The sequence below is a fragment of the Pelophylax lessonae genome (genome assembly GCF_965119305.1).
Source record: "Pelophylax lessonae genome assembly, chromosome: 7".
Lineage (NCBI taxonomy): Eukaryota > Metazoa > Chordata > Amphibia > Anura > Ranidae > Pelophylax > Pelophylax lessonae.
Genome location: NC_138774.1, coordinates 276,413,940 through 276,430,297, shown reverse-complemented (window position 1 = coordinate 276,430,297; position 16,358 = coordinate 276,413,940). Strand labels below are relative to the sequence as shown.

General features: G+C 42.7%; 1 protein-coding gene across 16 annotated transcripts in view; it reads left to right on the top strand.

The window, feature by feature from the left end:
• FNBP1 (formin binding protein 1) overlaps positions 1-16,358 on the top strand; it is a gene marked incomplete at its 3' end in the record, with an annotated part of 375,759 nt that overhangs the window by 292,456 nt on the left and 66,945 nt on the right. For 4 of the 16 annotated variants that reach the window (XM_082263069.1, XM_082263066.1, XM_082263067.1 and 1 more), the window contains exon 10: positions 7,283-7,465. The exons of 3 other annotated variants lie outside the window; for them this stretch is intronic. In XM_082263069.1, the coding sequence (XP_082119195.1) occupies positions 7,283-7,465 (183 nt within the window). Of the gene's footprint in view, positions 1-7,282; positions 7,481-16,358 lie in introns of all 16 variants that reach the window. 9 more of the 16 variants (XM_082263065.1, XM_082263056.1, XM_082263064.1 and 6 more) reach the window with 4 other exon arrangements.

Sequence of the window (16,358 nt, the reverse complement as noted above, 5' to 3'; positions counted from 1 at the left end):
GAGTCTCCCACCTCAGCTGTAGATCTCTGCAGTTCATCCAGAGTGATCATGGGCCTCTTGGCTGCATCTCTGATCAGTCTTCTCCTTGTATGAGCTGAAAGTTTAGAGGGAAGGCCAGGTCTTTGTAAATTTGCAGTGGTCTGATACTCCTTCCATTTCAATATTATCGCTTGCACAGTGCTCCTTGGGATGTTTAAAGCTTGGGAAATCTTTTTGTATCCAAATCCGGCTTTAAACTTCTCCACAAAAGTATCTCGGACCTGCCTGGTGTGTTCCTTGTTCTTCATGATGCTCTCTGCGCTTTAAATGGACCTCTGAGACTATCACAGTGCAGGTGCATTTATACGGAGACTTGATTACACACAGGTGGATTCTATTTATCATCATTAGTCATTTAGGTCAACATTGGATCATTCAGAGATCCTCACTGAACTTCTGGAGAGAGTTTGCTGCACTGAAAGTAAAGGGGCTGAATAATTTTGCACGCCCAATTTTTCAGTTTTTTATTTGTTAAAGTTTGAAATATCCAATAAATTTCGTTCCACTTCATGATTGTGTCCCACTTGTTGTTGATTCTTAAAAAAAAAAAAAAAATACAGTTTTATATCTTTGTGTTTGAAGCCTGAAATGTGGCAAAACGTCGAAAATTTCAAGGGGGCCGAATACTTTTGCAATGCACTGTAGTTACATAGTAGTTGAGGTTTACATAGTAGGTGAGGTTGAATAAAGACAATAGTCCATCCAGTTCAGCCTGTGTAGGTGTGTGTGGCCGTAATCATCTCTCATACCCCTGAATGTTCTGATCATTGAGATGTATGTCCAAGAGTCCAAGAGTCTTAATAGTTTATTTTTTTATCAATAAACAGGAAAGTAAATGAACAGAAGAGAAATCCAAATCAAATCAGTATTTGGTGTGACCACCCTTTGTCTTCAAAACAGTATCAGTTCTTCTAGGTACACTTGCACATAGTTATTGAAGGAACTGGGTAGGTAGGTTTTTCCAAACATCTTGGAGAACTAACCACAGATCTGCAGATGCAGGCTGCCTCAAATCCTTCTGTCTCTTTGTGTATTTACAGACAGACTCCATGATGGTGAGATCATGGCTCTGTGGGAGCCAAACCATCACTTCCTGGACTCCTCATTCTTCATTACGCTGAAGATAGTTCTTAATGACATTGGCTGTATGTTTGGGGTCGTTGTCTTGCTGCAGAATACATTTGAGGCCAATCGCACACCTTCCTGATGGATAAGTATCTGCCTATATTTCTCAGCATTGAGGACGCCATTGGTCCTGACCAACTCCATTTGCAGAAATGCAGCCCCAAACTTGCAAGGAACCTCCACCATGCTTCACTGTTGCCTGCAGACACTCATTATTGTGCCGTGCGAACAAACTGCATTTTTGCTACAACCAAATATTTTAAATTTTGATTCCTCAGTCCAGAGCATCTGCTGCCATTTTTCTGAACCCCAGTTCCCTTCTTTTCATGCATAGGACATGGAAACAAAGCTAAATGACTCAACTATGCATGAAAACATAGGAACTGGGGTGCAGAAAAATGGCAACAGGTGCTTTGGACTGATGAGTCAAAACTTAAAATATTTGGCTGTAGAAGGAGGCTTTTTTTGCTCGAAGGGCAAGAAAGAGGTACAATAATGAGTGTCTGCAGGCAACTGTGAAGCATGGTGGAGGTTCCTTACAAGTTTGGGGCTGTATTGCTGCAAATGAAGTTGGAAATGTAGTCCGGATTAATGGTGGAACTATGTTGAGTGTAAAGAAGAGCAAAGAGTCCTGGAAATTATGGTTTGGCCCCCACAGAGCCCTGAACTAAACATGATGGAGTCCGTCTGGGATGATATGAAGAGACAGAAGTATCTGAAGCAGTCTACATCCACAGAAGATCTTTGCTTAGTTCTCCAAGATGTTTGGAACAACCTACCTGCTGAGTTCCTTCAAAATCTGTGTGCAAGTCTACCTAGAAGAACTTAAGCTGTTTTGAAGGCAAAGGGTGGTCACACAAAATATTGATTTGATTTGAATTTCTCTTAACTGATAAAAATAAACTATTAACACTTCAATTTATGAAATCATTCTTCATTTACAGCATTTCTAACCTGCCTAAGGCTTTTGCATAGTACTGTAGACTCTCTTAAAAAAGTTCTCTACAAGTCAGTTCTGGTGGCATTGTTGTGAGAATAGTGAAAGAAAAGAGGGCACACTGGCGTAGTGCATTATCCAACAGATTTATTAAAAAATATGAATAAAACCATAAAGATATTTACTCACAAACATAAGAAAAAACACGCTCGTCAGGCCACATGTGTGGCTTGACAAGCGTCAGTGATTCGAGCAACCGATGAGAGACACATCTCTCATCGGTTGCTCGAATCACTGAACCTGGGAGTGGGGGGTCTTGGATGAGACCCCTCAGGCTGACGCATTTCAAAGGACTGTATTCACGTTAGGTAACCAATCATGTTGTTTTTATAATATAATTCCCTTGCACACAATTTGAGCGAGAGATGTCACATGCCTGATGAAGGGGTCCTGCATGGCTCCGAAACGTTGCTGTTTGCTGTAAAGATGTGATCACTGAATAAAGTTTTGGGCCCAATTTTGGAGACCCATGGTGTGATGGTAACATCTCTCACTCTGATTGTTCACAGTTCCAGCCGGTGCTCGCTTCAGCACCCACTTTTACATTTAGCCACTTTTACAGGAACGTGTGAGCTGAGAATAGTGCGTAGGAATCCTTGCACATAATTGAGTTAAAAAATGGAACCAAGGTTCCACTTTTTTATTTATTCATTATTTATTTACTATAGTTACTTAAATAGCGCAAATTTATGCAGCGCTTTACATACAGTATATATTATACATTCTAGGGATCGACCGATTATCGGCAAAGCCGATATATCAAGGGCCTATATGCACTTTCCCCCTGATATATCGGAATCGGCCACCAAGGTAGCCAATATTACCGATATTTCGGAAAGTACTTGTCCTGGAGTGATGCCTGCAGCTAGAGGCATCACCCTGGTACTGGCATCCATAGCCAACGGTCAGCTGTCTTGTAATGACAACCGATGCGGCTGAGAAGCCGCTCGGCTGTCATTACAAGGAGCGGGAGGGGACGTCTCCCCCCTCCCACCGCCTTCTGTGGCTCTCCCAGGTCTCCTGTCCCACTGGGCAACCAGCCTGCACGACCGCCGAAGACCCGATCAAAGCCGCATTTGGCTCTGATCGGTTCTCCATGCAGAAACCCGAATGTGATGTCAAGACAATCTGGCGGGTGCGCCAGATTAAAAAAAACCAGCATCCATAGCTGGCGGTCTGCTGTCTTGTAATGAGAAGCCGCTCGGCTGACATTACAAGGAGCAGGAGGGGAAGTCCCCCTTTCCGCCACCTTCCGCGGATTGCCCGGGTCTCCCGGTGGGACCAGGCAACCAGCCTGCACAGCTGCCGAAGAGAAAACCAGAGCCGAATGCGGCTTTGATCAGATTGGGTCTCCATGTACAAACCCGGAAGTGATGTCATGACATCACTTCTGGGTACTCTGCGCCAAATAAAAAAAAATTACAGCATTCAAAACAGCCAAACTTGGTGTTTTGAATGCTTTTAAGTGCAGTGGAGGGGTTTGGGGTCTTTTAGACCCCCAGATCCCTCCACAAGAGTACCTGTCAAGTAAAAAAAACAAAAAAAAACTTTAAAGTATGAAAATATCGGCCCATATCGGCCGATACTGATATGCGATGACCAAAATATCGGTATCGGCAATGAAAAAACGATATCAGTTGATCCCTAATACATTCACATTAGTCCCTGCCCTTAAGGAGTTTACAATCTAAGGTCCCGAACTCACATACATTCCTGAGGGTCAATTTTGCCATGAGCCAATTAACCTACCAGCATGTCTTTGGAGTGTGGGAGAAAACGAGAGTACCCGGAGGAATCCCACACAGGCACAGGGAGAACATGCAAAGTTATTAATATTCACTAATTCTATAGCCTTCTCTTAGATAAATCAACCCTAAAGTATTTGATCATAAGGTATAAAAATATACATTAACATATTTCAAAATGGACTCTTATTGTGTACCTGTGCTGAACGCAATGCAGGTAAACTGACAGCGAGAGTTAAATGTAGGTGTCTAGATGTGTTTTTATGTACCCTAAAGTGTATCTAAATCTAAGAGCAATATACTGGAGCTTACCAGCCCTTAAGCCTCGTACACACGATCAGATTATCGAATTTATTTTCTTTCGTTTTTCTGTTGCATCCTAGTCTCATATGGAAAGTGAAGAAGTTACATTCATATGAAAATTCTCGTACGACAGAATTCAACTTCAAGAGTGATGTCATGTGTTGAATTGTTTTATATGTATTCTTTAGGTTCCGACCATGCCTAGTCTTGCTCTTATGATTTTTTTCAGACGAAAACTGTACTAATTAAACGAAAATTAGAAGTTTTGTTCACATACGATAAAAATTGTATAGCCTGCACATCCAGTTTTTGTCGTCCGAAAATTCATAATCGGCTGTCAAAAGCACTATACTAGTGATGGTGAACCTTGGCACCCCAGATGTTTTGGAATTACATTTCCCATGATGCTCATGCACTTTGCAGTGTAGTTGAGCATCATGGGAAATATAGTTCCAAAACATCTGGGGTGCCAAGGTTCGCCATCACTGCACTATACTAACGATTCGAAAATTGGCAGATCGTTCCCTGGACGAAATTTTTCTTCCTATTTTCTTATCGTGTGTACGGGCCTTTAGAGGTGGTGGGTGCATCAGTTGTATTGTTTTCAGTTTGCTTTCATCTGATGATCCTGCCAGTAACACTTCTTGTCGTAGGGAGACCCCCTCCCACTCTACACAGATCTGTGTAGGAGAAGCGGTGTCACCCTAGGACAGTGATGGTGAACCTTGGCACCCCAGATGTTTTGGAACTACATTTCCCATGATGCTCAACTTTACTGCAGAGTGCATGAGCATCATGGGAAATGGCGAACCTTGGCACCCCAAATGTTTTGGAACTACATTTCTCATGATGCTCAACTATACTGCAGAGTGCATGAGCATCATGGGAAATGTGGTTCCAAAACATCTGGGGTGCCAAGGTTTGCCATTTCCCATGATGCTCATGTGCTCTGCAGTGTAGTTGAGCATCATGGGAAATGTAGTTCCAAAACATCTGGGGTGCCAAGGTTCGCCATTACTGCCCTAGGACAAGAATTGTATTACTGGCAGGCACCTTCCCCAATCTCTATACCATACGGTGGAGGCATTCTGTAGTCCACAAAGGTGAATTGGACAGGGCTGGTAGCACTGTTTGATATTTCAGTGAATCACAGGCAGTTATGAGCTCAGTAGATTTCTGAAAGAATCAGCAGGAATTTTTTTCTGCACTTATTGAACAGATATAATAAAACACTTATAATTTTTTAATTAACAGACCAAGAAAGAACAAATTAGAGAAGTTTATTGTTGGAGTTTCCATTTTTGGTCTCTAGGAAGGCTAGCAGACCAGTAGTAGAGAGTACCAGAGAACTTAACTTGGGGGGAACACCAGAGAACTAAACTTGGAGCTGGAGACCCCAGGGTTCCGAAATTCCAGGGAGCTCCAAAAATTGTTGGAGTTTTCATTTTGTTTGGTCTCTAGGAAAGGCTAGCAGACCAGTAGTAGAGAGTACCAGAGAACTTAACGTGGGGGGGACACCAGAGAACTAAACTTGGAGCTGGAGACCCCAGGGTTCCGAAATTCCAAGGAGCTCCAAAAACCCTGGTAGAGGTTTACAAGCATTTAACTCCTGCTGTCAGTTTACTCAGTTTAATCCCAGTAATGTATCACCATATTGAAGCTCTCTGGATTACCATTTTGCTTATTCATTTTTCTTCCCAACCTTGGTTCTTTATTTATCACGGTGCATGCTGGGTCTCATAATCATCTTGCCTTCTGGTCTGCAGCTCTGCAAAGATTTTATGTAACGTCACGGTGTTCGGTAAGCAGTCATAACCAGGACTGTCCACCAAGATTATAAACAAACCTGCGCCCTTCTCCTCCAGACTTACACATGGAACACATCCTTTATTCTATATAACACCTCAGTTAGGGTTTCACAGATACCGTTTTTCGGTGCAACCCTAATCTTAGTGTAAGTGTTTTAACTCATACAACTTAGCAACACAATAGTTACATAGTAATGGCACTTTTCCACTGCAAGTACCGGCTCGGCTCTACTTGGCCCTGCTTGGCCCGGTTTGCTTTTCCACTGCTGGTACCGCATGGTACGGTGTTGGAACGGTTCGGTACGGTGCGGTATGGTTTGGTTTTCCACTAAAGTAGTACTAAAGTTAAGTGGGTGGGATAAAAACGGGGTGGGTGGGATTCTCTGACCAATCAGTGGCTAGTAGTGACTGCATGCAAAGGATTGTGGGATATGGTACCGGGTATGGTACCTCTTGGAACCACAATCGAGGTGGTACTGTTTTTGAGAGCCGTACTGTTCGGTTCCATGCAGTGGAAAAGCGCCGCCGTACCGTACCGAACCGTTCCTATACCATACCATGCGGTACCAGCAGTGGAAAAGCACAAAAGCGAGCCAAACCGTTCGGTTCCATGCAGTGGAAAAGCGCCATTAGAGTGGTTGAAAAAAGACCATCTAGTTCAACCAATGGAGAAATAGAAGGGCACATATTTTTAGTACCCATTGGCAGCGTTGTCCTTGTGCAGTTGATAGAGTCCTTGTTACTTGATTAAATAGGTAGTATCCACGTGTAACTTTTAGATGAGAACTATCAATGCATGCCCTCCATTACTGGGAATCAGTCATCGGTCGTGGTTAGTGCTATCAAACATCTGTGTGTAGAGTCAGAGGTTTCAGTCTGCGTTTGGTGATTTGTGGGAGCCGGGCTCTCTTCTCCCCCCTTACTTTCGGGTTTCATACAAAACTGGTGAATGCTGCTTGCAATTTGCATGGCTTCCTCCACCCTCAATTGGTTCATCAGGGATCTCTAAACTGTATTTTGCACTCGTCTTCTAACATTCTTAAGCTTCTTCTTTCTTTTCCAAACCATGGCCGCAACTCATGGATTCCATCTTTCACTTTTTTTATTTTTCAAGTTTTTGTTGTGTTTTTTACCATTGGTTCAGAATAAATATTGTTTAATCCTCATTTCGATTTTGTGTTTTGTTTTTTTTTTTTTGTTTTTTTTCCTTCTTGTATCTCTTAATTTGGTTTATATTCTATCACTGCTCCTTCTCTTATACATAGCTTATGTCCCTCTTAACGTCCCCCCATCAGCCCCCTCCTCCTCCCCCTGCCTCTGCCTCACCCTGTGCTGTTCCCAACGGCCCCCAGTCTCCCAAGCAGCAAAAGGAACCCCTCTCCCATCGCTTCAACGACTTCATGACCTCCAAACCCAAAATCCACTGCTTCAGAAGTCTAAAGCGCGGGGTAAGTTGTGCTCTGGTTATCTCGTACTCGCTGTCCGTATTACCCTTGTACTACCCTTATTGCACGAACAGTTATAAAAATAAAAAAAGTTTCATTTTGGTCATGTTGTATCAGTTTTAATTATATATGTTTTTTTTTTCTTTCGTTTTTCTGTTTGCTTGTTTATTTTTGTCCATAATAGTCACTATTGTGACAGACTCGTCATCTTAGCCACTGGCTAGCTGATATTTCCGGTGCTATTTAGTTAAGCCAGCCATAGATGATACAGTTATCTTTTCTGCAACTTGTGTTGAGAGAGCTGTCCCTGCTGGGGGTACGTAGTGATTATTGCTAGCAGGTATAGCCTCTGGCAATAATCCCATCCTAAAAATCCAACATGCTGGTTGTACCCAAGTCGATTGATGAACCGGCCAAGATTCAAACCGTCTATAGCTGGCTTTATAGTCTTTAGACAGCAAGATTTCTTGAATTGTGTAGCCTATTGGCAAACTAAAGTTGGTGACATCACTGAGGTACAGAAGTGTAGAGTCATCTTCTGAATCTTGTGGCCTATCGGCACACCAAAGTCAGTGACATCACTAAGGTACAGAAGTGTAGAGTCATCTTCTAATCTTGTAGCCTGTCGGCACAAAAAAGTCAGAAACATTGAGCTACAGAAGTGTAGAGTCATCTTCTGAATCTTGTAGCCTATCGACACACTAAAGTCCATGACATCACTGAGGTACAGAAGTGTAGAGTCATCTTCTGAATCTTGTAGCCTATCGGCACACTAAAGTCCATGACATCACTGAGGTACAGAAGTGTAGAGTCATCTTCTGAATCTTGTAGCCTGTCGGTACACTAAAGTCCATGACATCACTGAGGAACAGAAGTTTAGAGTCATTTTCTGAATCTCGTAGCCTATCGGCACACTAAAGTCCATGACATCCCTGAGGTACAGAAGTGTAGAGTCATTTTCTGAATCTCTTAGCCTATCGGCACACTAAAGTCCATGACATCCCTGAGGTACAGAAGTGTAGAGTCATCTTCTGAATCTTGTAGCCTATCGACACACTAAAGTCCATGACATCACTGAGGTACAGAAGTGTAGAGTCATCTTCTGAATCTTGTAGCCTATCGGCACACTAAAGTCCATGACATCACTGAGGTACAGAAGTGTAGAGTCATCTTCTGAATCTTGTAGCCTATCGGTACGCTAAAGTCCATGACATCACTGAGGAACAGAAGTGTAGAGTCATTTTCTGAATCTCGTAGCCTATCGGCACACTAAAGTCCATGACATCCCTGAGGTACAGAAGTGTAGAGTCATTTTCTGAATCTCGTAGCCTATCGGCACACTGAAGTCCATGACATCCCTGAGGTACAGAAGTGTAGAGTCATCTTCTGAATCTTGTAGCCTATCAGCACACCAAAGTCAGTGACATTACTGAGGTACAGAAGTGTAGAGTCATCTTCTGAATCTTGTAGCCTATCGGAAAACACTAAAGTCAGTAACATCCCAAAGGTACAGAAGTGTACAGTCATCTTCTGAATCATGTAGCCTATCGGCACACTAAAGTCCATGACATCACTGAGGTACAGAAGTGTAGAGTCATCTTCTGAATCATGTAGCCTATCCGCACACTAAAGTCCATGACATCACTGAGGTACAGAAGTGTAGATTCAGCTTCTGAATCTTGTAGCCTATCGGCACACTAAAGTCCGTGACATCACTGAGGTACAAAAGTGAAGAGTCAGCTTCTGAATCTTGTAGCCTATCGGCACAAAAAATTCAATGACAGTGAGGTACAGAGGTGTAGAGTCATTTTCTGAATCTCGTAGCCTATTGGCACACTAAAGTCAGTGACGTCACTGAGGTACAGAAGTGTAGAGTCATCTTCTGAATCTCGTAGCCTATTGGCACACTAAAGTCAGTGACGTCACTGAGGTACAGAAGTGTAGAGTCATCTTCTGAATCATGTAGCCTATTGGCACACTAAAGTCCATGACATCACTGAGGTACAGAAGTGTAGAGTCATCTTCTGAATCTTGTAGCCTATCGTCACACTAAAGTCCATGACATCACTGAGGTACAGAAGTGTAGAGTCATCTTATGAATCTTGTAGGCTATCGGCACACTAAAGTCAGTGACATCACTGAGGTACAGAAGTGTAGAGTCATCTTCTGAATCTTGTAGCCTATCGGCACACTAAAGTCCATGACATCACTGAGGTACAGAAGTGTAGAGTCATCTTCTGAATAATGTAGCCTATCGGCACACTAAAGTCCATGACATCACTGAGGTACAGAAGTGTAGAGTCATCTTCTGAATAATGTAGCCTATCGGCACACTAATGTCAGTTACATCACTGAGGTACAGAAGTGTAGGGGTATGTTTAGGGATTTAATTGGAACAATGCCATTTTGCTTAAATGAGAGCTGATTTTGGCATAGGGGTGTCTAGTTAGTGCTGTAGCTCCTACCTGTCCTTGGGCCAGGGCATGTGGGGACATTTTCCTTATGTAGATATAGCAACTAAAAACACAGTAGAAGCTCCAACCCTTCCCTATACAGCATTTTTTTTACACTTAGGGCCCCCCCCCATTAATAAGAGGGAGCAGATAGTGTTATCCATTCTCTACTGGACATTGCATGGTTTACTCCAGGCTGGGCCAGCATTTTATAACTCAATGATTCATAAAGGGCAAGTCGTTTTGTAGAGCCCAGTGGCCCACATAGTGTTCTCTGCATGATATTGTGGAGAACGTCCAGTGATAAGAAAACAACTTAATCACATGACTAACAGGTCATGTGACTGGGTCTTTCTCCCCCAAAACTTTTTTTTTTTTTTAAATCATTTTTCGAAATGACTGGAGGCTTTGCTTGCTTCATACGGCATTTCCCCAACACCTCTATTTGTTACATAGTTACATAGTAGGTGAGGTTGAATAAAGACAATAGTCCATCCAGTTCAACCTGTGTAGGTGTGTGTGGCTGTAATCATCTCACATAGCCCTGAATGTTCTGATCCTTGAGATGTAGGTCTAAGAGTCTTTTGAAAGTCACCATACTTCCTCTTGTGGTAGAGAATTCCACAATCTTGTAGCCCTAACAGTAAAGAACCCCCCACGTTGCCTGAGGTTAAAACGCTTCTCCTCTACTCGCATTGTATGCCCCCGAGTCCTCATGCAATCTCTTTGACTGAACAGCTTTTTTTCTAAGCTGAGATCCCCATTGAGATATTTATAAATTGCTATCATGTCCCCCCTCTCAACCTTTGTAGCATTCAGTAAATTGCCAAGGCTTCCTAAAACTTAACAAAGCTATGATTTTTATCATTATCTGTGCCCACTAACCCGTGGTTCTTTAACCATAAAAGTACAGTCTATTAAACCGCATGAGGTTCTGGGATATGAACATAATGCTTTGATATAGTTTTTTAAATTCCGCAGCAGTTATCATGTAAAGCTCAACCAGAGAAAAAAGAATCTTTAAAGAGATAAAAACATTGGTATCATTCTGATGTTAACAATAGGCCACAGCAGTGTAATGCCATTATTTTATTGTACCTGGGAAGTAATGCCATTCTTTGGTGATTAATAGGGCGTACTCTATTTCCCAGCATGCAATAGAAAAGTCCCGATCTAACAAAGGGAAGTGTATGAAAAGAGAAGCACTCCATCGATGAGAGCACATTGCTGTAAAAAGCATCTTGCCTATTGTGTGCCAGCTTTGGTGTCATTGAAAAGGTTACTTGTCAGCAGAGCATGATTTGGAACGGCAAAGAGCTCATTTCACATTGCCCTCAAATGGCTTTGAAAGACAAAGCGATTATACCAGCCTCAGGCAACTTGTGGCTATCCACAGCTGTTTAACAGTAAGACCCTGACAAAGAATGCTGGAAATTGCACTTCATTTTAAACAGGCACATTTTTCTGCTGGTGTGTTATATGTTTCTGTACTGCCCTTCTTAAAATGTACCCATTGCTAGTACACAGACAGGGCAGCCATTTTGAATTTATGCTCAGGTCAACCAATTTCAAGAACCCAGTGTATATATCTGAAGATGGTCACACATTACATTTTGATTGCACAATTTATATTATCGCTTTATCAGGGGTGTCCAAACTATGGCCCTCCAGCTGTTCAGGAACTACAATTCCCATCATGCCTAGTTATGTCTGTGAAGGTCAGAGATTTACAATGCCTTATGGGATGTGTAGTTCCGTAACAGCTGGAGGGCCATAGTTTGGACACCCCTGCTTTAGATTAACCCACAACTGTGCGGTGCGAAGGGCTGTTTAGGCAATCCATGAAAGTGTACTATGAAGGTTCAGCTCAAGGGTAGAGCAGTCAAACACAGTTTACTTGCCATCTTTAGGTTTTTTGAGCTCCCCCCGTGTTTATTTAAAAGACAGTGGGTTACAGCATCCAAACACAAAGTGTGTTTAAGGATTTTTACCCACTTTGTTTCATAAGTGAAGTTCTTTAACCACTTAAGCCCCAGAAGATTTTACCCCCTTCCTGACCAGGGCCTATTTTGCGATTCGGCACTGCGTGACTTTAACTGACAATTGCGCGGACGTGCGATGCTGTACCCAAAAGAAATTTACGTCCTTTTTTTCCCACAAACAGAGCTTTCTTTTGGTGGTATTTGATCACCTGTGCGATTTTTACTTTTTGCGCTATAAACAAAAAAAGAGCGCAAATTTTGAAAGAATAACAATATTTTTCACATTTTTTTATATGAAATTCCCCCCCAAAAAAATGTAAAAATCAAAATTTTTTTACATTTTTGGCCAATTTGTTTTCTGCTACCTATGTTTGGTAAAAAAAATCACAATAAGCGTATTTTGATTGGTTTGCGCAAAAGTTATTGCGTTTACTAAGGGAAAGATTTATGTAATTTTTGGTGTTTTTTTTTTAACGAGTAATGGCGGCGATCTGCGATTTTTTTTTTTTTGCGGGACTGCGACATTGCGGCGGACAGATCGGACCCTTGACTGACATTTTTGACACTTTTGGGGGTACCAGTGACATTACTACAGTAATCAGTGCTATACATATGCACTGTTACCGTAAAAATGACACTGGAAGGGAAGGGGTTAATTTTTATTGATGATCAAGGGGTTAATGTATGCCTGGTGCTTACTGACGTGTGTGGAGGGAGGGGACTATGTGACACAAGGACAGATCGCAGGTTCAGCTATGCTGAATCCTGCAATCTGACCCTGCCTGTCACTTAGGAGATCCGCCCGCTCTGTTTACACAAGCAGGCGGATCTCCACACTCGATTCCCCGACGATCGGGGAAGAGCAGCAGCGATCGCCACCGCTCCTCTCCTGGCCCAACTCCTGCTGTGACTGAATACAGCGGGAGTCTCTAGTCTCTCAAGTCTCTCAAGGGGGAATGTGGTGACGTAAGTCTACGTCGCCAGATGTTATCGAGCCACTTTGCCGCATTACAGCTCTAGTGAGCAGTGCGGAAGTGGTTAAAAGACAGCGGGTTACAGCATCCAAACAAAAAGTGTGTTTAAGGGTTTTTAGCCCACTTTTACTCATAAGTGAAGTTCTTTAACAGAAGAAGGGGTAGCATGTTCTTGCAGAACACCAATATCATAGAGCAGCCTTTCTAAACCTTTTCAACACAGAGGAACCCTTGAAATAACTTTCCAGGCCCAGGGAACCCCTGCTAAAAGTTACTATACCTACAACTCATGATAAATTAGAGTTATATTCAGTGGGAAGAATGCTTCTTACGCTTGTGGTCATTGGGAAGAAATACTCCCATACAGAAAGCTAAAAAGATCAGTGGTGTCAGAGGGAACTTATTTGAAAGGCAGAAGTTTCTCATTGCTCAGGGAACCCCTAGCAACCTCTGGAGAAGGGGTCTTCAAACTATGGCCCTCCAGTTGTTCAGGAACTACAATTCCCATCATGCCTAGTCATGTCTGTGAATGGCAGAGTTTTGCAATGCCTCATGGGAAGTGTAGTTCCACAACAGCTGGAGGGCCGTAGTTTGAGGATTCCTGCTCTGGAGCAATTCTAGCTGAGAAACCCTATCATAGAGCATACAACATAAATGTTTTCGCCTCCTGGCTACTAAGGTCAGTTCCACAGAAACAGCAACTTATCTCAGGCTTTGGCCTTCTAAGGTTACCTGTCTTACATGTCCGACAGACCAGTATCCAGACACACACTTCCAATGTGTCTATGAATCTGCCGTTCCTTAGAAAGCACAATAGTCTACTAAGATGGGTGAGGCCCTGAGCACTGGTCTTCTCCTATACCATAAGACCTGTGCACAGCTCCAAAATCAGTAGCTGCTGGTCACCATCAAAATGTGGACCCAGGGTTGGAGGCTTCATCCCACACAATATTCTACAAAGCCTCCAGGACCCATACCAGGATTTATCAATCCTAAAGAAGACTAAAAATCCAGTTTTCTCCTCTGTTTTCTCCTCTTTATCCAGTGCTTTCCTGAGCACTGGTCTGCTCCTATACCATAAGACCTGTGCACAGCTCCGAAATCAGTAGCTGCTGGTCACCATCAAAATGTGGACCCAGGGTTGGAGGCTTCATCCCACACAATATTCTACAAAGCCTCCAGGACCCATACCAGGATTTATCAATTCTAAAGAAGACTAAAAATCCAGTTTTCCTCAGTTTTCTCCTCTTTATCCAGTGCTTGCCTGAGCACTGGTCTTCCCCTATACCATAAGACCTGTGCACAGCTCGGAAATCAGTAGCTGCTGGTCACCATCAAAATGTGGACCCAGGGTTGGAGGCTTCATCCCACACAATATTCTACAAAGCCTCCAGGACCCATACCAGGATTATCAATCCTAAAGAAGACTACAAATCCAGTTTTCTCCTCTTTCTCCTCAGTTTTCTCCTCTTTATCCAGTGCTTTCCTGAGCACTGGTCTTCCCCTATACCCTAAGACCTGTGCACAGCTCCGAAATCAGTAGCTGCTGGTCACCATCAAAATGTGGACCCAGGGTTGGAGGCTTCATCCCACACAATATTTTACAAAGCCTCCAGGACCCATACCAGGATTTATCAATCCTGAAGAAGACTAAAAATCCAGTTTTCCTCAGTTTTCTCCTATTTATCCAGTGCTTTCCTGAGCACTGGTCTGCTCCTATACCATAAGACCTGTGCATAGCTCCACAATCAGTAGCTGCTGGTCACCATCAAAATGTGGACCCAGGGTTGGAGGCTTCATCCCACACAATATTCTACAAAGCCTCCAGGACCCATAACAGGATTATCAATCCTAAAGAAGACTACAAATCCAGTTTTCTCCTCTTTCTCCTCAGTTTTCTCCTCTTTATCCAGTGCTTTCCTGAGCACTGGTCTTCTCCTATACCATAAGACCTGTGCACAGCTCCGAAATCAGTAGCTGCTGGTCACCATCAAAATGTGGACCCAGGGTTAGAGGCTTCATCCCACACAATATTCTGCAAAGCCTCCAGAACCCATAGCAGGATTTATCAATCCTAAAGAAGACTACAAATCCAGTTTTCTCCTCTTTCTCCTCAGTTTTCTCCTCTTTATCCAGTGCTTTCCTGAGCACTGGTCTTCTCCTATACCCTAAGACCTGTGCACAGCTCCGAAATCAGTAGCTGCTGGTCACCATCAAAATGTGGACCCAGGGTTGGAGGCTTCATCCCACACAATATTCTACAAAGCCTCCAGGACCCATACCAGGATTTATCAATCCTAAAGAAGACTAAAAATCCAAATCCAGTTTTCTCCTCTAAAAACAAGCCTGAACCCTTATAACACTGGGGCACATGGCTCTATCTTGTCACAGATGTTATAGGCCAGTGGTTCTCAACTCCAGTCCTCAGGACCCACTAACAGGCCAGATTTTAAGTATTACCTTGGGGAGATGCAGACTAGAATACTGCAATCACTGAGCAGCAAATGATATCACCTGTGATGTATTTCAGTTATCTTGCAAACCTGGCCTGTTAGTGGGTCCCGAGGACCGGAGTTGAGAACCACTGTTATAGGCAAACCCTTTTATTTGATTTTTAAGTGGAGTAGGTTTAAATCCATTATCTGTGTTTTTTTTTTTCCAGTGCCCCATTGGGGAGTATTCCTATTCATCCCTATTCTTCCTATCCTGGAGAGAAAACATAAAGTAAGAGGAAATCTATCAAAAAACCCGGAACAGGTGTCTCCGCTGGAAGATTTCCCATCTCCACCTGTTCTGGTGACAACTGTAAAATGTTGGGTTGCTATCACATTCTCTCTAGTCACAATGATCGCCAGGACAGAGGGGTGAATCTCTTCAGCAGGGACACAGATAACAATGCAAACCTTCCAGGGGTTATAACTGGTCTGTACTCTATCCAAAACTTAAGAAAAAAGTTTGGGCTATTGATATACTTTAAATTTATATTCAGTCAAGTAGGCCTTCACACTATATATTTAAAGTACATAGGAAGTTGTACAATCAAATTGTAGTGGTTGTGTGACCAGCTTCAAGGTAAATTTCCACAAAAATGGCTGCATTTACTACACACAGAGAATTTGTTTTAGGCCCCTTTCACACTTGTGCGACTTGAAAGTCGCGTGATTTTACAGCGATTTTGCTGCCGCAATTTTACCGCGATTTTGACTGGACTTGAAGCAATGCCTATGTCTTTGGACCTCAAAAAATCATTAAAAATCGGGCCAAAGTAGTGCAGGGACTACTTTAAAGTTGCTGCAACTTTAAAGTGGAGTTCCACCCATTTTAATAAGTTTAGATGTATGTAATCCCCTTTAAAAATACTTTTACCAATGGAAACTATTTTTTATTTTTTTTTTTGCAAGGAAATACCTTTTTTTCTTCTTTATTTATCCGCACTTCCAGGTCCGGCCGCCTATAGGCGATTACGTCACTCATCGATTCGCAAGGG